General features: G+C 42.9%; 1 protein-coding gene across 2 annotated transcripts; it reads left to right on the forward strand.

The window, feature by feature from the left end:
- The first annotated feature begins 15 nt into the window (after positions 1-15).
- On the forward strand, positions 16-21,805 carry CALR3 (calreticulin 3). Of its 2 annotated transcripts, XM_025457909.3 has the most exons (9): positions 16-270; positions 510-611; positions 2,865-3,068; positions 9,996-10,090; positions 12,868-13,056; positions 16,489-16,596; positions 16,682-16,813; positions 17,840-17,932; positions 21,585-21,805. In XM_025457909.3, exons 1-9 carry the CDS (start codon positions 180-182, stop codon positions 21,726-21,728), a joined length of 1,158 nt encoding a protein of 385 aa, XP_025313694.3. In that variant the 5' UTR covers positions 16-179; the 3' UTR covers positions 21,729-21,805. The 2 variants fall into 2 exon arrangements, with proteins under 2 accessions (XP_025313694.3, XP_025313695.3); XM_025457910.3 differs by lacking the exon at positions 16-270 and having other exon boundaries at positions 560-696.
- The last annotated feature ends 742 nt before the right edge of the window (positions 21,806-22,547 follow it).

The following is a 22,547-nucleotide window of genomic DNA, read 5'->3' on the forward strand; positions in this document are numbered from 1 at the left end:
AGCATCATGGGAGTTGTAGTACCGGGGCGGACCCGACGTGCACTGCGCGCTGGGGGGCCAATGCTTGCCTCAGATCACAATCGCGAGGCGTGACGGGAGTTGTAGTTCTGGGACGGCGGGCACGCCTGGGAGACAGCTGGTAGCAAAGGGGCGGTTACGAGAAGTGCCACGTGCCTTCCATGGCTTTGGTTCACGTTCCGCTTTGGGCGGTGTGCATGCTGCGGGTGGCCCTGGCCACCGTCTACTTCCAAGAGGAATTTCTAGACGGAGGTGAAGAGGCGACCCCCTTGGTGGTGGAGTGGGGGTGTAAGCTCACCAGCCCATAGCCCGAGTCCCCGCTGGCCCCGATCCACCACCGCGAGGTCTGTGGTGGCGAAGCCTTGAAGCTTCGAAGCTTCGAAGGTTCGAAGCCTGGAGCCTCCTTCTCCTCCCCTCCCCCCGCAACACATACACCCTCCCTGACTCCAATAAGGAGCCTCAGCCCTAACCGGTGTTGTTTTCCCCCATAGAGCACTGGAGGAACCGATGGGTGCAGTCCACCAATGACTCTCAAATTGGTCATTTTAGACTCTCGTCCGGGAAATTTTATGGTCATAAAGAGAAAGATAAAGGTCAGTGCAGGAATGGTGAGAAAATCGAGCTAAGTGCACTCACACACACACACCACCACCACCACCACTATGCCAACCTTTCAAGGTAGGTGTGGCACACTCCTAACACCTCTTACAGCCCGTTCACCACTGGGGAAACTAAGGCTTGCATAGGGTCTGGCATTACTTTTCCTCTTTCCTTTCTTTACTTGCCCAAGATCGCCTCATTGTACACGAAATTGGTCGCATGAGTTTAGAGACCCCAGGTCTTTGATCTGCAAAGGGAAAAAGGTCAGGGGATACTTCTCATTTTTGTTTTTACTTTACGAAGAAGAAAAGTGTGGTTAAAAGGTATGTGCTTTCAGGTGCATAGATCTTATGGGTACAGAAAGGTTTATATATGTACGCTCTGCTCAAGATAGGGAACATTTTCAGAAGTCCCCCTTGTGCACACACCCCCGTCTCCCCAAGTCATCCCGGTGCCAAGGATGACTTCTGTCTTCTTCTCATTCCTGATGGTAAAAAGTGGACAAAGCGCAACTCGTTTGCCACCTACTCGCACAGAGCTGGTGAGATAAGAATGATTTTTACATTTTTTAGTTGTTGGGGGAAAGTAAAAAGGGGGATATGACATAGTATTTTATGACATGCAGAGATTACATAAAATTCAATAAATATATGAAATTTCAGGGTCCATAAACAAAGTTTTAATGGAACACAGCCATGGCCATTTATTTACATAGAGCTATGGGTTTTTTCCTGCCCCAAGGCAGCAAGTTGGGGCAGAGACCATATGGCCCACAAAGTCTAAAATATTTGTTCTCTGACTTTATAAAAAAGGTTTGCAGACCCCTGATTTAGATGGAAAGTTTCACTTTTCACCAACCTCCCACTCAGCCTCTACCTTGGCTATTACTCCAGGGTTGTCTTCATGGCAGCTTCCAGTTTTCTGTTGAATGTACATTGTTTTCTAAGTTACATGTTGACCAAAGAGTTGGTCAAAATTCACCCCATAGTACAAAAATGGAGTGAAATTAACAGATTGTTCCATCAAGCTTGTCCAAGGATGGGGTTTCCACTTAGTCATTTGGGGTTTTCCCTCACAATGTTTTTTCTTCTTCCAATCTGGAATCCCGAGATTCTGTGTTTCATTCACTCCAGCACACATCTACTAAGAGAGCACAAGAGCAAGACACTGGGGATACCAATTAATTTGGCCCCTTTCATTGTGGTCTCCCAGGGCCATTACACAGAAGTGGTAGATGGAAAGATGAATAGAATTTACTCCGACAGAGATGGGAAGTGGTGAGAGATGTTGGGGATGGTTGAGGAGGGTGGTGAGAGAGAGGAAAGTGGTGAATCTTGGCCTTAGGAATTGCCTAGATGGTAAGGTGGTAGAGAAGGGGGTGAACCTATGAATTATTTGAGAAAGGAAGGATGGGAGGGGGAGAATGAGAGAGAGATGAGTGTAGTAGTGGGTAGTCAGCTATGAGTTCAGGCTTGGACATATTGATAGAAAATGAAAATACCAAGTGCATTTATGATGGATCTCAGCATTGGCAGGTATGGGGGCAGGAATGTGGAGCAAGGAAGACTAGATTCTAGTAAGACTGGATCTATTTTCAAGTCTATCTTCTACTCCAGTATAAAATAAGGATTTGGTACAGAGCCTGGTGGCTACTGAAAAAAGAAGGGTTTAGTCTTGAAGTGAACACCTTAACTTATAAAATATGAGATGATTCATGTGACAACAGGGTGGTATCTTTGTAAAAAGAGGGCAGCTACAGGCCAGTGCATCCCGTGTAGTGAAGTACATTTTTGCAGGTCAGCACTCTGTCCTCCATTCACTGTGGTATATCTGAAGCAACTATTTCAAGATGCAATTTAAAGAAAAGATGTAGGATGCTCTGTTTCTTAATTGAGTTGCTACATAAGCCTTAATGTATATTCCCTCCCTTTGGAAGATGAATCGAAACAAAATTCACTTCTTATCCATAATTAGGTTCCATATTTATCATTTAAAGCTGAAGTGTTTTTGTAATTTGAGACATGACAGTGGTATACCAAGCAAAAAAACAACTGTGTGTGGAAAGTTCTGTGGCAGCAGAGAGGCTGTTAGTGGTATGTCCATCATGTTTTATTGTAAAAATGCGTTTTGAGGCTCTGAATTAACATAAATTATTATTATTGGGGATGGGAGGACCACTATTTAATTCCCTGTAGAACTGAGCACAGTGTCATTCCTAATCTTTCATGAGTATTTTTTGTTTAAAGGTCTGCAAACCACTCAAAATGGCCGATTCTATGCCATCTCTGCACGATTCAAACCATTTAGCAATAAAGGGAAGACTCTGGTCATTCAGTATACGGTGAAACATGAGCAGAAGATGGACTGTGGAGGAGGCTACATTAAGGTCTTCCCTGCAGATGTGGATCAGAAGAACCTGAATGGAAAATCCCAGTACTATATTATGTTTGGTGAGTTTAGATAGTACAAAACCACCATTTCTGGTGACTTTGAATCCTTCCACTTCATAGAATCCTCAGACTAAGACTTTACCGAAGTAGTAGTATCGGATATATCCAACCAAAGGTTTTTAAACTAATATAAAAAGGCAACTGTGCCATTCTGTTGTACTTTCTTTAAATATATATATATTTAAAGATTTATACATATATTTATATATATTTACATATATATAAATATTTTTATATATTCATATATATTTATATTTATATATATATATATAATTTTTTTTTTTTTAGAGAGAGAGTGAGTGGGGGAGAGGGGAAAAGTGAGAGAGGGAATCCTGAAGCAGACTCCTTGTTGAGTGCAGAGCTGGATATGTAACTCAGTCCCAGGATGTGTAACCCTAAGACCATGATCTGAGCCAAAATCAGGAGTTGGCCACTTAACCAACTGAGCCATCCAGGTGCCCCCTATTGTACTTTGAGAAAGTTACTCAACATTAATGTAGCCTCAAGTATTGGAATATATCAGGAGTCAGCAGACCTTGGCCATGGGCCACATCAGCTCACAGCCTGCGTTTGTTATGCCCCATGAGCTGATAATGGTTTTAACATTTTTAATCATTGAAAAAAAATTGAAAGAAGGATAATATTTTTGACACATGAAAATGATAGGAAGGCCAAAATGTTTCCTGTCTAGCCCCTGCTGAGCTCTGGTATGCTTTAAATATTTCCTGATAACAGGAGTAATTGATTAAAAGTTGTGCTAGAATTGGGACAGGACCATGTTGGGCCACAGGAACTAGACATAACTGAAGGATGTGGATTCAAAAAGCTTTCAGAATGAAGAGGATTTGGGGAAAATGGAATAGGAAGCACCAGGAATCCATCTTCCCACCTAGACAACTATTGTAACAACAGAATCTGATGTAACTGTTTTGGAACTCTGAAGTCTGTGGAAGGATTGCATCTTCCAGGGGAAGAATGGAAAGGTTAGTTTTAGTCAGTTAGCTCTTAGCACAGTAAATACGTAACCTCCATTTCAAGTCACTCAGCAGGCAGCTGTGCATGTGCTCCTGGAGCAGTGTACACACAGCTTACAGAGAGGGTGGACAAAAAGGACCCTGTCCTCCAAATGTCAAATCTGAGCTCTGATTGCTGATTGCTGCTTCTGATCACAGAGGTGCAGACAAAGAGGTGAACAGCAGAGTTTTGTGTGTTATTAAAGTTAAAATGGTATAAATTCAAATTAGAGCATTATAACTTTAGGATGTTAAATGTAATCCCCATGGTGACCACAAAGAAAATATCCATAGAATATACACAAAAGTAAATTAAAAAGGAATTAAACATTTCCCTGAAAAAAAAAATCAAGTAAAAGCAAAAGACAGCAATGCAGAAATGAAGAACAAAAAGCGGTAGGGCGTATAGAAAATAGAGTGACAGGTGAGTCCCTTCTTAGCAGTAATTGCTTTAAATGTAAATGGATTAAACACTCCAGTCAAAAGACAAAGATTGGCAGAACACATGATCCACTATATGCTAATCTACAAAAGACTCATATGAGATCCAAAGACACGGGTTGAAAGTGAAAGGAAGTGAAAAGATATTCCAGGCAAATAGCACCCAAAGGAGAGCAGGGTGGTTATACTAATATCAGACAAAATCGACTTTAAAGAAATCAAAAAGGCTATAAGAGACAAAGGACATTATATATTAGTAAAAAGGTCAATATAGCAAGAAGATGTAACAATTATAAACATTTACACATCTAATGAACATCATAAACATGAACAAAGAATGGTAAAATTGAAGGGAGAAGTGAATAGGGATGATAAATATTAGAGCAGAGATAAATGAAATCATGAATAGAAAAATAACAGAGAAAAACAATAAAATCAAAGTTGATTCTCCAAAAAGATCAACAAAATTGACAAAACCTTTAGCTAAATGAGCAAAGAAGACTCAAATTACTGAAACCAGGAATGGGATATTACTTCCAATTTTACAGAAATAAATAGAATTATAAGACAGTGCTAGGAACAGTTGTACACTCCAAAATTGGATAACCTTGATGAAATAGACAAATTCCTAGAAACACAAACCCTGCCAAGACTCAATCATGAATACACAGAAAATCTGAAGAGAGCTATAAATAGTAAAGAGAGAAGTAAGCTGAACTCTCCAAAGAAAAGTCCTAAATCTGTTGATCTCTCACAAATTCTACCAGATATTTACAGAAGAACCAATACCAATCCTTTTCAAACTTTACCAAAAAAAAATGAAGAGGAAGGAACGTGTATTTCCCGACTCATCCTATGAGCTAGCATTATCCTGACACCAAAGCCAGATGCTACAAGAAAACTACAGAACAATGTCTTTGTGAATATTGATGCAAAAATCCTCGACAAAGTGCTGGCAAGAAGAATTCAGCAGCATATTAAAAAGGATTGTACCCCATGACCAAGTAGTATTTCTTCCTTGTCTGCAAGGAGGATTTGAAATATGAAAATCTGGGGCACCTGGGTGGCTCAGTGGTTGAGCGTCTGCCTTTGGCTCAGGGTGTGATCACAGGATCAAGGACCCTGCTTCTCTCTCTGCCTATGTCTCTGCCTCTCTCTCTGTGTGTCTCATGAATAAATGAATAAAATCTTAAAAAAAAAAGAAATATGAAAATCAGGCAATATTATATGATACATCAACAAAATGAAAGAAAAACACATAATCATCATAAATGATCAGAAAAGGCATTTGACAAATTTAAAATTTTTACCATTTCAAAAACAGCTGACACACTAGGAATAGCAGGAAACTACTTCAACATAATAAAAGCTATCTATGAAAAACTCACAGCAAACCTACTCGGTGGTGAAAGATAAAGCTTTTTCTGTAAGATCAGGAACAAAGAAAGGATGCATTCTCACCACTTCTATTCAACATAGTACTGGAAGTCCTAGCCAGACCAATTAGGCAAGAAAAATAAGTAAAAGTCATCCAAATTGGAAAGGAAGAAATAAAATTATCTCTATTTGCAAATGATATGATCTTATACATAGAAGACCATAGGGATTGCACACAAAAAAACTATTAGAACTAATGAATGAATTTACTGAAGTAGCAGGATACAAAGTCAACATACACACATACAAAAAAACAGTTGCATTTCCTGTATATGAACAATGAACAATCTGAAAGGGAAATTGCAAACACAATTCCATTTATAATAGCATCCAAGAGAGTAAAATACTTAGGAATTGAGATGAAAGACTTGTACAGTGATAACTACAAAGTATTGCTGAAGGAAATTAAAGAAGTTGTAAATGAAAGGAAACATATCCCATGTTCATGGATTGGAAGACTTAATAATGTTAAGATGTTAGCATTAGCCAAAGCAATCTACAGATTCTATAGCAATATACAGATTCAATTTAATTCCTATTAAAATTCCAGTGATTTTTTTTTTTGCAGAAATGGAAATATCCATTCTAAAATTCATATGAAATCTCAAGGGAGTCTGAATAGCCAAAATAATCTCAAAAGAGGAAGACCAAGGGGCACCTGGATGGCTCAGGTTGGGTGTCTGACTCTTGATTTCAGCTCTGGTCATGATCTCCGGGTCCTGGGATTGAGCCCCGTGTTGGGCTCTGCACCTGGCAAGGAGTCTGCTTCGGGATTCTCCCCCTCCCTCACCCTCTGCCCCTCCCCCCACTTACACATACACACGCATTCTCTCTCTCTTTCTCTCTCAAATGAATCTTAAAAAAAAAAAAAGATGAAAGCTGGAGGACTCAAGTGTCCATCAGTGGATGAATGGATGAACAAATGTAGTGTAGTGTCCATACAAGGGATTATCTTTCACCTTCATAAAGGAGACAAATACTGACACCTGTTACAACATGAATGAAACTTGAGGACATTATTCTAAGTGAAATAAGCCAGACACAAACAGACAAATACTACACAACTGTACTTATTTTAGGTCCATGGAGTAGTCAAATTTACAGACATCGAACATAGAATGGTGGTTGCCAGGGGCTGGGGGTCGGGGGGAATGAGAAGTTAGTTTTATGGGTATAGAGTTTCAGTTTTATAAGGTGAAAAGAGTCAGGGGATGGATGTTGGTGATGGTTGTGCAACAGTGTGAATGTATTTGATACCACCGAAGGTACACTTTAAAATGGTTAAGGTGGTAAATGTTGTGAGTATTTTACCACAATTTAAAAAATGAAAAAAAATCTTTTAAGAATGGAGATTAGTTTTAAAATATTCATTGGTAATTTAAATTTGAGGAATTGTTTTTTTTTTTTAATTCTTTTCTCTCACAATGTGGATGTCTTGAAGAAGTTTCCTCTGAATTTATCATGATCAGCATCAGGTTTCAGATACCTATTATGCTGTACTTGTGTTTGTATACACCGCTGGTCATAGTGTTATACAGAAGCAGACAGAATAGATAATAGATTATTTATTGGACTTAGATACAATCCCAGGGGCAGATACAGCAGATACATCCTACCCTGTCTTGGAGAGTGAGGTGACTTGTCCAAGGCCACCGCGTTACGTAGGTGTAGAGTTTCCGCCAACTGCATAGTTCCTGAGCCCTGCTCACTTCTCTCTACTCTCCCTTGCCTCCCTTTTACTCTTGAATTTAAAATGTGGAATGGAAAAGGTCTTTATTTTGATTAAAAAGGAAATTAAAATGACTTGGTTTGGGTTGTTATTATTCTCTTAAAATAGGATGACAGATATATCTGGCAAAAAAAAAATATATATATATATATATATAACCTGTTGAACCAGAGATGATTTCACAGATATTTGATTTAGTTAGGTGTGGTGAACAAAATCACCAAATATGAGCCAGAATCCCCATCTTTTAAATATACATAGTATATTTGCTGCATCTGAATTGTGAAACCGCATACTTTGGAGGGAAAAAAAGTGAATTACCTGTATTCTATTTGCTCTTTTTTTTTAAGATTTTATTTATTTATTCATAGAGATGCAGAGAGAGAGAGAGGCAGAGACACAGGCAGAGGGAGAAGCAGGCTCCATGCAGAGAGCCTGACGTGGGACTCGATCCAGGGTCTCCAGATCACACCCCAGACTGCAGGCGGCTCTAAACCGCTGTGCTACCGGGGCTGCCCTATATTTGCTCTTAACTCAGTTACATTTAACTTAAACCCACCGTGTTACTGTTAGAACACTTCCCTGTGATGCCTCAGCTCTCCCCCTTGGTAGGAGAGCAGCTTGCTGAGGCTTGTGATGGTGAAGGGGAAGAGAGTATATTTTATGGGGCCATTGCCATGGGCCTTACAAATGCAATCTTAGATAACGTTTAAAGCCCTAGGAGGAGCACCTGGGTGGCTCAGTGGTTGAGTGGCTCCCTTTGGCTCATGTCGAGATTCCTGGGTCGTGGGATGGAGTCCTATATCAGGGTCCCCACAGGGAGCCTTGCCTCTCTCTCTATGCCTCTCATGAATAAGTAAATAAAACCTTAAAAAAAAAAAAAAACCCTAGGAAACTGGTAACACAGCTCTATTTTGCAAATAACAAAAGAAAAAACTGAGGCTCACAAAGATTAACTTTCTTGCCCAAAGGCAGGTCAGCCTGTTTAGAGCCCTTCTGTCTGCCCCATTTCCTCATAAAAATACATGATGTGCATAAATATTTGATGATCGCTGTTAACAAAAAATGTCCAGATTTTCTGGTCATGTCTGGGCATGTTGTGAAGCTTAATTTAATATTTAAAGCATGTAGGTGCTTAGAAATAGGGAAATTCTGACCAATATTGCAGGAAAAATTTCATGGTTTAATCCCCAGGTAGTAGACTTTCATACAAATAGTTCACATACCATAGCTTTTGTTTTAAAAATTGAACTGGAATGTTTTCCAGTGATAAGAAAAAAAAAAGGAAATTACATAAACAAGCATCCTCTGAGAGTTCTGGGAGGTAGACATGGTGTTCTTTGTTGGTCCCTCAGGATGCTACTTCCAAGTTCAATGTCACATCCACTCTGGCAAATTGATAATATCCTTTAAGTAATTATATGCAGCCTGGATCTCTCTAATTCGGAAGGTTCATCACTGCAAGTTCTAGAAAAAAAATCGTAGTCATCTGCCTGTGTTTACACAGCCTCACAGAATCCCCAGGGGCCGGTGCTGGCACGGGTCAGCTGTGGTGGAATTTGATTTGAAACAGAAAGACTCTCGATGCTCTAGTACATTCCTATTGCTTAAGGTCAATAGAGCAGCGGCGGGGTAATTCCAAACATCCTCGGAAGGTCTGACAAATTTTCCAGATCCCTCTTGCAAACCTTGTTTAGTATATTCAGAAATCCTTAATCTGAATGTGTGTGTGTGTGTGTGTGTGTGTGTGTGTGTGTGTGTTTGGGGGGGGGGTGGTCTTGGGACAAAATAATAACAAATAGTGAGCTTTGCCATATTAAATGCTTTACACACATTAGCCCATTTAATTGGCAAAATAGCTTTGGAAGATTAACATCCCCATTTTAGAAAACAGGACACAGGCATCGGGAGCTGGATAGTTGCAAATATGTCTCAGCACAATGAATGAGAGCTGGAATCCAAGCCAGCTAGTCTGGCTCTGAAGCCCTCACCCGGGCACAGGACACCGCTCAGAGCTTTGGAACCAGCCCAAGCCTCAGACAGCATGTCAGGGATGCTTCCTAGGCTGTTAAATGTTTTTCTTACTCATGTGCTGCCTTACACTTGAGTCCAAAGTAGCTGCAGTGACCTGAGAAGTAACCTGAATAGAGAAGGGAGTCACTGTATCCACGACAAAGTCTGATTATGCCTGCACACGTAAGCTTCCGTCCTGGGATGTTACTCCAGGGGAACGGTTGGAGGTTTCCTGTGGTGATGCATTAGAGAAGGAAATTGAGAGCAGCTCGTATTTTTTTTTTTTTTTTGTAGGACCCGATATTTGTGGATTTGATATCAGGAAAGTTCATGTTATTTTACATTTCAAGAATCAGTATCACTCAAACAAGAAATCAATCAGGTGTAAGGTAAGCGCTCTCATAGTCAAATCTGTAATTGTGTTAGCTCTTAATGATAACATAATTTAGAGAAAATAGTTTTGATCTTAAAATACGTAATTGAACCAGGGATGGATCTTAGCAACACGCCCCTTGCCTCTGGTTTCCAGTTTAGCAGGCTCGTTAGAGACGCGTATATACTTTGGTGGCTTGTTTTCTGAAGTTTGTGCCCATCAGGAGGGCAGACTCACTTTTTACTGTGAGCGGTATTATGATTTGCCTTGTAAGGGTTACAACAGTATAGTCTCATTTTGGCTCTATCCATCCTCACTAAGGAATGAAATATTCAGGATGGGAAAAAAATGTCCTGGAGAAATTAATCTTCAAAATACCAAAGCATTTACAAATGGGAGTGTTTCAAAAATGAGAGCATACTTTCTTACCCATGGATCCTGTGAAAATAACACTTTATGCCTTGAGGCCCAGCCAGGGCTTCTCCAAAGAGGCAGTTTGCATCAGGTCCTGGGCGCTGGGCCCATGGAAGGGAAATACACTTCCTGATGCACCCTCTCTACTTGACTGTGGCCGCCAGGAAGGAGGGGCCTGTCCCCGGGAGCACTCCTAGTGCTCAGAGCTCCAACATGGGAGGCCTCCATGGATCTGGGCAATTCTGGGCAGGAGGCCAAAGTGCATTTCCAGAGCATGTTGACAGCATGAAGGGGAAGTATCCATAACCACCCTTTATTCAGTCCTGACCCAAGCCGGGGGTGTGGGGGGAGGTGAGTCTCCATCAGCAGCAGCATGGTTCTTCTTGGGGTTCCACCCACTGACTTCATGGCTACAAAAGATCATTGGGTCCCCTCTACACGGGAAGGCCTGACATCCCTCCTGTAGGTGTGAGGGAGGGCTCAAAATCCAAGTCTTTCTCCCCTGTCAGCATGCACATTTTGCAATTCCCAAGAAATTGTCTAGTTGCGCATCAGGTGTTTGGGAGGAAGCAAGGGTGATACCATGGAGGCTGTGCAGTCTGGCCTGAACTATGTTGGGGAGGTTAGAGCTTGATCAGCTCAGGTCAGCCAACCAATAGCCCTCACCACCCAGAAGGGCACCCTCAGGCTGATGACACTCTCAGATGTGTGCTATTTCTGCAAGCTGTTAGAAAAATAAAATACTTCTATTGAAGGAGCACTGACAGCAGGGAGTCTTCTGAAGTAAGGAGCAGCTATCTCCGGGGAGGGGCTTCTTTTCATTCTGTGACTCCATGAAGGAATGGCTGAGAACCTCCCCTGCAGGTCAGCCCTCAAGGGTCTTCAAGGAGAGGGTCAGATCTGCATGTTAGAAAAATACCTCAGGTGTTCTGGGGACAAGGGGCGGAGAAACATGGTGATCAGTAGGCAGAGAGAAATGTGAGATTGTTAGGCCAAGGCTTCAACGGGATGCAGAACAGGGGAACGTTTTGACAGATAATTCAGGGGTGGGACCCAGAGGACTTCACAATGTTTGCAATGTGAGTACTGGGGATGTGGACATTAAGTCTCAGCAGCATTGATTGCTGCTAATCAGCAGGAAAAGCAAAGGCCAGTAAGGGGGCCAGGGCACACTTGGGATTTGTGTCTAGAACTGTTGGTTGTGAAATCCTGGCAGGCATCCCGGTAGAGGTGTCCAGTAAGTTGTTGGAGACTGTGGTCTGAAGCTCAGGCCAATGGTTGAGATTAAAGATCCTGGCTTGGAGCCACTGTATATGTGCAGGGGTGGATGTTCTCTCTCAGGAGGCTCTGCACCTGTGGATTTCTGTGGTTAAGTCCTGGAAGGTCCTAACAACCCGGCCAATGAGGCCAAAGTCTAAATTAGGAAAGGTGAGTGGAGACCAAGACGGGCAGGGATCAGGGAGTGAGCATTGGAAGAAGTGTGTACTCAGCTGTCACAGCAAACTACAGAGGTTGAGAGGGACACAGAACAGACAGAGCCATTTGGCCATGGCGTGGACAGCAGTGGCCTATCCCGCAAGGCAGAGCAGAGGCGTACTGCAGGAACTCTGACTTTTGGCTCTTAGCAGAGGGAGGATAATCCTGACAGAACCTTTAAGATGCTGAGGCCATGGCTTCCAAACCTGAGCAGCATCAGCATCTCTGGAGGGTCTGTGAAAGAGACTGGAGGGTCCGCCCAGAGGCAGATACAGCAGGTCATGCTGACCTGGTGACGGACATTCCCCAGGCATCCCAGTGACCCCCATGCTGTCCCAGCCCCACTTCAAGAACTGGCCGCTGCTGGAGCATGATGCAGGATTCCCCTCTGCTGCTGAATGCTTCCCTTGGGTCTGGTCTGGGGCTTTACGACCAAGACAGGCACTGGGCCTGCCCTCGCAGAGCTTAAATTGTTGGACAGCTCAGAGCATTAGAAAGTTCTTCCTTGCATTGAGAAATCGACTGGGCTTCATTTGGTATCTTTCAGAGTACCGAACAGGAAGTTGTTTTCCACGTAACTTGTCATAAATCAAACAGAGCAGTGGTCCCTTGGCTTATGCCCACCACCCTGTCGTAACCACCTGTGGGGGGTCTAACTAGGTAGGAGCCATCATCTACGCCAAAGGGGATCATCCACTCAAGTCTGCTTGGCAGTGAGGAAGTTTGGTACAAAGGGGTGATTTCTTCTGTAGGACGCATTTTTTTAAGTCAAGTCAACCCTGTCCCTAGAACCACTCTCCTTGCTATTTGTAACGAGCCTTTGAAGTCTTAAACCACATATGTAGACCTGCCCTGAAATGCCAAGGATCTCATCGTTATCCTTTCTCCCCTTAAAACATGCAGGTTGATGGCTTTACACATCTCTATGCTCTGATTTTAAGACCCGACCTCACTTATGAAGTGAAGATTGATGGTCAGTCAATTGAATCCGGCGGCATCGAGTATGACTGGAACTTAACATCACTTAAGAAGATGGAGAAGACCTCTGCAGAGTCCAAGGATTGGGAGCAAGTTGAAGATAGCAAATCCCAGGTGTGGATTTTCCCCCCAAAATTCTAGAGAGTGTGCCAGTGAGGTTTGTAAGTACTCAGGTCCTGTGGGATTGTTGTGATGCTAGTAATCAATCATGATGTCAACATTATCACAAAATGTCTTCTCTGGGGGCACCTGGGTGGCTCAGTCAGTTAAGCATCCAACTCTTGATTTCAGCTCAGGTCATGATCTCATGTTTGTGAGATGGAGCCTCATGTTGGGCTTCCACGTTGGCATGGAGCCTGCTTAAGATTCTCTCTCTCTCTCTCTTTCTCTTTTTTTTTTTTTAATTTTTATTTATTTATGATAGTCACAGAGAGAGAGAGGCAGAGACACAGGCAGAGGGAGAAGCAGGCTCCATGCACCGGGAGCCTGATGTGGGATTCGATCCTGGGTCTCCAGGATCACGCCCTGGGCCAAAGGCAGGCGCCAAACCGCTGCACCACCCAGGGATCCCTCTATCTCTTTCTCTCTCTCTCTCTCTCTCTGCTCCTCTACTCTGGCTCCCAGCCACACTCTTTCTCTGTTAAAAAAATAATAAGAACTTTTAAAAATCGATCTTTCTAAAAAAAGTGTCTTCCCCAGAGCATCTGCTGCTGATCACAAAGCTTCACCCAGTGATGTAGAATAGTTTTATAATATTTGAGATGAAAGCAAGTAAATTTTATTTTTTAACCAAATTTTTTCTAAAAAGAAAAAGGAAAATGCATCAGCAACCTTTATAAAAATGATTTTTTTGTAATTTGGAATTTGAACAAAGTATTTTTTGAGCATCACACTTGTCACTGACAACCAAGAATCCATTACCATAATGGCTACGCATTCGTTTCCTAGGGCTGCCATAACAAAGTACCACCAAGTAGGTGGCTTAAAATGGCAGAAATGTATTCTCTAATGGTTCTTGAAGGCAAAAGGCAGAAATCTGGGGGTCAGCAGGTTCACACTCCTTCTAAAGGATCCAGGGGATAATCTGTCCTTGTTTCTTCCAGCTTCTGTTGGCTCCAGGAGTTTCTTGGCTGGTAGACATCATTCCCTGCCTCTGCCTCCTCATAGTCTTCTCTTCTTGTGTTCTTTCTGTCTCTTATAAAGATGTTTGCCCTTGGGTTTAGAACCCACTGGATAATCCATAATGGCCGGCCTTCAGATCCTTTTCTCATTATAAGCTCGCATTCCAAGATTCTGAGATTTAGGATGTGGACAAACCATTCCTGGGAACCACCGCTCAACCCACTGCGAGCTACCTTCTGTCTTGTTTTGTTTTCAGTTTGTGTTTATTGTTGCAACATTTTATTTTGAACATCAAGCACCACACCAAACCCATGAGCCATTTATCTTAAGACAATTGTCTTTGCCATAACTAAAAGTACTGGACTATGTGGTTTGTTGTTTTTTTTTTTTTTTTTAAGATTTAAGAGTGATAGCGAGAGCCAGAGAGAGATAGCATAAGAGGGAGAGGGAGAGAGAATATGAGGCAGACTCCCATGCTGAGTGCAGAGCGTGACACAGGGCTCCATCTCACCACCCTGAGATCACGACCTGAGCCAAAACCAAGAGTCAGTCACTTAACAGACTGTGCCACCCAGGCACCACTGGACTGTGTTTACAATTAATTTCGGCAACTTAAAACTGATCGGTTGCACTGTTGATGATCAAATATGCCATCATGGACAATGTAATCAGTAAAACAAAAGAACAAAGTTTCTCCCTCCCTTGCTTACCTTCAAAACAGAACAAAATAGTAGTTTTCACCTGGAAAGAGCACTTACTTTATTTTTTTAAAAGATTTTATTTATTCATGAGAGACACACACACACACACAGATATAGGCAGAGGGAGAAGCAGGCTCCCTGTGGGGAGCTGATGAGGGACTCAATCCCAGGACCCTGGGATCACAACCTGAGCCAAAGGCAGTTGCTCAACCACTGAGCCACTCGGATGCCCCAAGAGCACTTATTTATTTATTTATTTATTTATTTAGAGCACTTACTTTAAACAAGGCAGAGAATGGCAAAGGAACTGAACCTGCAGCCCTCTGGGTGTGCAGAAGACAAGGTCTTGGGGTGAAAGTCCTGGATGCCTGAGTGCCAGCTAGCAGGGCTATGTGTCTCAGGGCCGAATGTCCGCAAGCGGGATCCCTGGTGGAGCCTAATCAACCTTTCAAAAGCTGGCCTCCAGACTGGCTGTGTTTTGTCCATATGTTTGGTTCCGTGTGAGTTCCTCAACAAATTAGTTCATGATGACATTATGATTTAATTGCCCGCAATCATAAGGAGCCAGCGACTCAGATTGAATTGTAACCGTTTCCTGGTCCCAGCACAAGAATGGTTCATCTGTTTCCAGCTGGGGTAGGGGCCAAAAGCAGTAGGGGAGGTGACCAAATCCTGGGTACCAATCATTGAGAAGTATTACATATCATGGAAAAGCCACAGTCTAAATGCAAAATGTTACTGTTTTTCAGTTATTCTAAAAGAGAAAGTATCTTTATATACAACGTTTATGTGTTTATGTTATCTGAATATTAATCCATAGCACCTTTTCTTCATCCATTTATTCAAATATTTGTTCAATACTACTAAGCCACATATATACAGAGATGTGTATGTATTATGTACATGTGTATATATGTGTATTACATGTGTGTATGTGTACGTGTACCATACATGTGTATTATGGATGTGTATACAGATGTGTTCATATGTATCATATGCCTGCATATGTGCATATATGTGTACATATGTATCTATATGTGTATAGTGTGACTGTTTATGTATATATAGAGAAGGTCTATATAACATAACTGCTTTTCTCCTGCTACCCCAGATAAGTCTTGGAACATTCCTTGGTGGTCCAGCTTCTCTGGAACATTCCATGTATGAGTGCTATGTAGAAAAACCACCTAACCAGTAGTGACTGTGTGGCCCCTCACTTCTCATTCCCTTTTGGCCCATTTTTTTTTTTTTTTAGATTTATTTACTTATTTTAGAGAGAATTTGTGCAAGTGGGAGGGAGGGGCATAGAGAGAGAGGGAGACAAGCAGACTCTGTGCTGAGCAGGGAGCCCGGCACAGGGCTCAATCCCAGGACCCTGAGATCATGACCTGAGCTGAAGCCAGGAGTCGGCCATTTAACTGACTGAGCCACACAGGCGCCCCTTGTCCCCTCATTTTAATTTCAGCCACTATTTTGAGTTTCGCCCACTGTTGTTCCTCTCACCAGCGTGGGAACGGTAGTGTAATCATGCCAAGGCTTATGGGAAAAATCCTGGCAGGGTGTGGCCCCCTGAGACCCTCGGTGGGACTGGGAACTGAGCACTTGGCCCTTTAACCACCAAATTGATTGCGATCAATGCCATGGACCCACTCCTGACTCTTGGTAGGCAAGAATTTCTTTTCTCAAATCTGGGAATCAGGTTTTTTTCTTACACACATTTAAGGACTGGGAGAAACATTTTCTGGATGCCAGTGCAAGCAAGCCAAGTGACTGGAATAGTGAGCTGGATGGGGACTGGCAGGCACCCATGCTACAGAAGCCTCCATACCAGGTACGTGGCACCTTCTCCCTGGGATGACCCTCCCTGGCCTTGGCCTGCATCCTTTGGGGTCACCACTTAGAGTTTGTTGTTGCAGGATGGCCTGAAACCAGAGGGTATAGACAAAGACATTTGGCTCCACCAGAAGATGAAAAACACCAACTATTTGACAGAATATGACCTCTCCGAATTTGAGAACATTGGTGCCATTGGACTGGAGCTTTGGCAGGTCATGTGGGTTTTTTTTTTTTGAGATTTATTTATTTATTCATTCATGAGAGAGACAGACCGAGGCAGAGACATAGGCAGAGGGAGAAGCAGGCTCCCTGCGGAGTCTGACGCGGGACTCGATCCCAGGACCCCGGGAACATGACTTGAGCCAAAGGCAGATGTTCAACCAATGAGCCAACCGGGTACCCCTGATCATGTGGTTTTAAGTTTGCTGTAGTTTGAGGACTCTGAGCATCGGCCTAAACTCCTTCATTAATATAGCTGGTACTGTGTGCCTGGCGCCCATACCTGGATCCGAGACATACAGTGCAGACAAAACAGATATCCTTTCTGCCCTCTGGGCACTTCCTAGCTGCCGCCCTGCCCCCTGGGAATTCGTCACTCTTCTGTTTGGGTGGTGCTGCCACTGCTGGCCATGGCCTACTTTGCCCAGTAAGGTTCTCGGGCAGCAGTTGGCAACCATTGTGGAATGCTCAGGTCACTTGGGTGCTCTTCCAAGTCTCCATGCCCAGATAGCACTGAGGACCAGTTAAATCAGCATGCCCAGGGGTAAGGACAGGCATCAGGAGTTTCTAAAATGTTGTTGGCAATCCCAATATGCAGCTAAGATTTTTTTAAAGATTTTATTTATTTATTTATTTATTTATTTATTTATTTATTTATTTATTTATGAGAGAGAGAGGGAGAGAGAGAAGCATGAACAGGAGGAGGAGGCAGAAGGAGAGGGAGAAGCAGGCTCCCAGCTGAGCAGAGAGCTGCCCGTGGGGCTTGATCCCAGGACTCTGGGATCATGACCTGAGCTGAAGGTAGATGCTTAACCAACTGACGCACCCAGTGCCCCAATATGCAGCTAAGTTTCAGAACCAGTACCTGAGAGGGAACAGGACGTTTTAGAAATGGGTTTAAGCAGGTGCTACTGTCAAGGGTCAATCACTGTGATGGCACTGAGCCAAATACAACTGTTTCTTGGTGGAACGCTGCCATATTCCTCCCACAGTAAGGAAGGCCTCATTTTCATCCACAGGTGAGATCAGGAACCATCTTCGATAACTTCCTGATCACAGATGACGAAGAGTATGCTGAGAATTTTGGCAAGGCTACTTGGGGGGAAACAAAGGTACAGTGCACACAATGAACTTTTTGTTCATTATTCATTTATGTCTGTACTTGAGTCTAACATACAGGAAAGGGCTTGATGACTTTTCAATAGTGAACATCCCACCCAGATCAAGATACAGAACGTTAGCTGGGTTCCGGGAACCTCCTTGCATCCCCTCCCAACTGCCACCCGTCCCCAAAGGAACTACCACCACACAACAATTTGACTTCCTTTTGAAATTTGTATAAATGGAGCCACCTGATATTTACTCATCTGGGCAGTGGTGTGAGATTCATATTATCAAATATGGCAGCAGCTCAGTTTTAGCGTGTGAATATTTCAGAAGGTAGGTACCCATTCTCTGTTGATGTGGCTCTGGATTGCTTCCAGCTTGTGGCCTCATGAATAAAGCCATTACCATCATTCATGTGTATGCCCAGGAGAGGACAGGCTGGGTCACAAGATCCCACGCAGCCAGTTTTCAAGGTGTCATCCTATTTTCTGCTTCCTTGTGCGGTAGGTGAGAGTCTCAGTTTACCCACATCTTTGGCTATTGCTTGGTACTATTGTTAGTTGTTGACGAGTCAGATTTCTGAAGTATAATTTAGATACTGCAAGACACTCTTTTTTAGTGGAGAGGCCTGTGAGTTTTGGCAAATGAATCCAGTTGTGAAACCACCACCACCAATCTAGATGTAGAAGAGTGTCATCACCCTTAAACTCTCCTTGGGCCCTTGGTAGCCAGACCCTCTCCCACTCCAGGCCTCCACTGATCTGGTATCTGCCCCTATTGTCTCACCTTTTCCAGAGTGTCCTTAAATGGATTGACCTAGCATGCGGTCTTTTTTGAGCCTACTTCTCAAGCATAATGTGTCTGGGATCCGTCCATGTTGTTGGGGTAGCAGTCAGTAGTTAGTTTCTTTGTATTGCTGAGGGGTTTTTATCTGTTCACCAGCTGGCAGACAATTGGGTTGTTTCCAGTCTTCGACAGATGAAGGAATAATAATAATAAATAATAATAAATATTATTATTATAATTATAATATTATTATAATAATAAATATTTGCTTACATTTTGTGTGTGTGTGTGTATGTGTGTGCTTTTAGTTCTTTGGGATAAATAGCCAGGAAGAGCTGAGTCCGACAATAGATATTTAACCCCATAAGAAACTGCCAGGCTGTTCCCAAGGGCGCTGTGCTGTCTCCCATCCTCACCGGTGCTGGGGAGTGGGAGTGTCTCTAGGTAGGTAGTAGTAGCTCCAGTTTTAGCTTTAGTTGTGTTACCCTGATGACAAATGAAGGTTGGCACTGTTTTATGGCTTTTGTGGCCATCCAGACATCCTCTTTTGTGAAATGCCTGTGTTTTACTTATTGTTTTAATTGAAGTACAGTTGGCATACAATATTATATTAGTTTTGGGTGTACAACATAGTGATTCAACATGTATATACATTATGAAATGCTTGCCACCATAACTCGCTACCATCTGTCACCATACAAAGTTATTACAATATCATTGACTATATTCTCTATGCTCCACATGACATCCCCATAACTGACTTATTTTATAACTGGAACTTTATACCTTTCGACCCCCCTTCACCCATTTCACTCACCCCCTAACCCTGCCTCTGGCAACCATCAATGTGTTCTCTGTTTCTGTAAGTTCATTTTTAAAGAACAATCCATATAAATGAGATCATATGGCATTTGTTTTTCTTTGTCTTACTTATTTCACTTAGCATAATGCTCTCATGGTGTTGCAAATGGCAAGATCTCATTCTTTTTTTATGGCTGAGTAATATTCTACTGTGTGTGTATGTAGACACACACGTACGTACACATACATATTTATCACATTTTCTTCATCTGTCGATGGATAGTTGGGTTGCTCTCGTGTCTTGGCTATTGCAAATAACACTGCCATAAACATGGGGGTGCAGATGTCTTTTTGAGATAGTATTTTCATGTTCTTCAGATAAATAGCCAGAAGTAGAATTACTGGCTTATATGGTATTGCTATTTTTAAATTTGGAGAGGGTGTCATATTGTTTTCTGTAGTGATTGTACCAATATACATTCTCACCAACAGTGTAGGAGGGAACCCTCTTCCCTACATCCTTGGCCAACACTGCTTATGTAGTATTTTTTTGGTACTAGCCACTCTAACAGGTATGAGTTAATATCCCATTGTGGTTTTATTTTTTTAATTAATTAATTAATTTATTTATGATAGTCACAGAGAGAGAGAGAGAGAGAGAGAGGCAGAGACATAGGCAGAGGGAGAAGCAGGCTCCATGCACCGGGAGCCCGACGTGGGATTCAATCCCAGGTCTCCAGGATCACGCCCTGGGCCAAAGGCAGGCGCCAAACCACTGCGCCACCCAGGGATCCCATCCCATTGTGGTTTTAATATGCCTTTCCCTGGGACGCTTGGGTGGCTCAGTGGTTTAGCGCCTGCCTTCAGCCCAGGGTGTGATCCTACAGTCCCAGGATCAAGTCCCACATTGGGCTCCCTGCATGGAGCCTGCTTCTCCCTCTACCTGTGTCTCTGTCTCTGTCTCTCTCTCTGTGTGTCTCTCATGAATAAATAAAAATCTTTTACAAAAATATTATGCCTTTCCCTGACGATGAGTGCTGTTGAGCATCTTTTCCTGTGCCTGTCAGCCTTCTGTATGTATTTTTTGGAAAACGTCCGTTCAGATCCTCTGCCCATTTTTTAATCAGACTTTTTTTTGCTATTAAGTTGTATAAGTTCTTATACCTCGGGTATTAATCCCTTATCAGATATGACTTGCAACTATTTTTCTCCCATTCAGTAGGTTACCTTTTCATTTTGCTGATGGTGAGCCATTTATTCTCAAATCTGATTTCTGCTGCAAAGCTTTACTAAAGTTCTTCAAGAACAACTTTGGAAACCTTCTTGATGTGCCTGTACCCCTAGCCCTTCTGTTGGTCCCATGTGCCTGAGCTTTCTCAGTTAGGCTCAGAGGACTCCTTCATTGCCTATCCACTGCTCAGCTTATTGAAGGATGGGGGCCCAGATACTCTGGGAATAGAAAGAAGTGGAGGGGGTTGTATTTATTCCCTGTGACTCTTGCAACAATTACCACAAACTGGATGGCTTGAAACAACACAAATTTATCACCTCACAGTTCTGGAGGCCAGAAGTCCAAAATCCAGTATCACTGGGCTAAAATCAAGGCCTTAGCAGGGCAACGCTCCCACCAAAGGCTCTAGGGGAGCATCCTTCTTTCGCTTCTTGCAGCTGCTGGTGGCTCCTGATGCTGCTTGGTTTGTGGCCACGTGGCTCTAATTTCTGCCTCTGTCTTCACATTGGTCTGTTCTTCTTGTATCTTTGTATGTATCAAGTCTCTCTCTGCCTGTATCCCATGAGGACACTGGTGATGGAAGTTAGGGTTTGGGATAATCTTCCCATCTCAACATGCTTAACTTAATCATATTTGCAAAGAGCCCTTTCCCAGAGAAGGTCTAGGGATTAGGGCCTGGCATCCTCAGGGTAGGGGGGTGCGGTTCATCCAAGCTGCCCCTGGGGCAGTGTGGAGGCTTGCAAGAAGGCAGAGGCAGGCTGAATGTGGACACCCAGTCCACTCCCTGGAAACATAACCCCCAGCAGCTAATGTCTCATGTCTCTGTTTATTTCTCCAAGGGCCCCGAAAGGGAGATGGATGCCATACAGGCCAAGGAGGAAGTGAAGAAGGCCCGTGAGGAAGATGAGCAGGACTTGCTGATGGGCAGGTTTGGTGGGCAAGAAAACATTTTCCAGAGATTTCATAAGAGGGATGAACTTTAGTCATTCCCACCTCAGATAAAGATGACTGGTAAAACCTTGCCTTTACTTTAATCGACATGTAAAAGTGCAAATGTCAACATACGTGGTAATTTGTCCAGTTTTCTTTGAAAACGTTCCTATGCTTCTCAGTGGGGTTGGCCTGGTGTTCCGTCAGCCTCAGCCCTGCGTACCAACATGTTGTCTCTCGACAAACCTGAATGCTAGGAGTCAGAGGCCGGTAAGGGTCTGGCCAAAGATACGATGCTCTTTCCTGAGCCCCTAAAATGTTTTATAAATAAAAGTTGGTAAAACATATTTTTAAAAAGGAAAAATGATGCCTTATTTCTTCAGGCTGCAAATTACCAACAGCATATGCTAACCTTTTCCAATATGAAAACTTTACACAACATCATTAGTGTAGAAAGGTTTTGCAGGCTTCACCTGTACACTGGTTATTTTGGAAAACCCGGATGTGTGTGCACAGACCTTTGACATGCCATACAGAAGCCACTGCTTCTTTTCCCTCTGTGACCCACTTCTGTGGCCTTTTGTTCTCTGTACGACAGAGGAATGAAATTCATTTTCTCAAGTGAAAATAGTAATTACTTCTCACTTCAATTTTTTTGCCTTGATCAAATAATTTGCTTTTTATTATTATTATTTTTTAAAGATTTTATTTATTCATTCATAGAGACACATAGAGAGAGAGGCAGAGACACAGGCAGAGGGAGAAGCAGGCATCATGCAGACAACCTGACGTGGGACTCAATCCAGGGTCCCCAGGATCACAATCTGGGCTGCAGGCGGCACTAAACCGCTGCGCTACAGGGGCCGCCCAAT

The sequence above is a fragment of the Canis lupus genome, chromosome 20 (genome assembly GCF_003254725.2).
Source record: "Canis lupus dingo isolate Sandy chromosome 20, ASM325472v2, whole genome shotgun sequence".
Lineage (NCBI taxonomy): Eukaryota > Metazoa > Chordata > Mammalia > Carnivora > Canidae > Canis > Canis lupus.

Coding starts and splice junctions, on each gene's coding strand:
- CALR3 (XM_025457909.3), top strand. CDS start 180: ATGGCTTTGGTTCACGTTCCGCTTTGGGCGGTGTGCATGCTGCGGGTG. Junction 612..2,864: donor TCATAAAGAGAAAGATAAAG/GTCAGTGCAGGA, acceptor TTTTGTTTAAAG/GTCTGCAAACCACTCAAAAT. Junction 16,597..16,681: donor TACAGAAGCCTCCATACCAG/GTACGTGGCACC, acceptor TTGTTGTTGCAG/GATGGCCTGAAACCAGAGGG.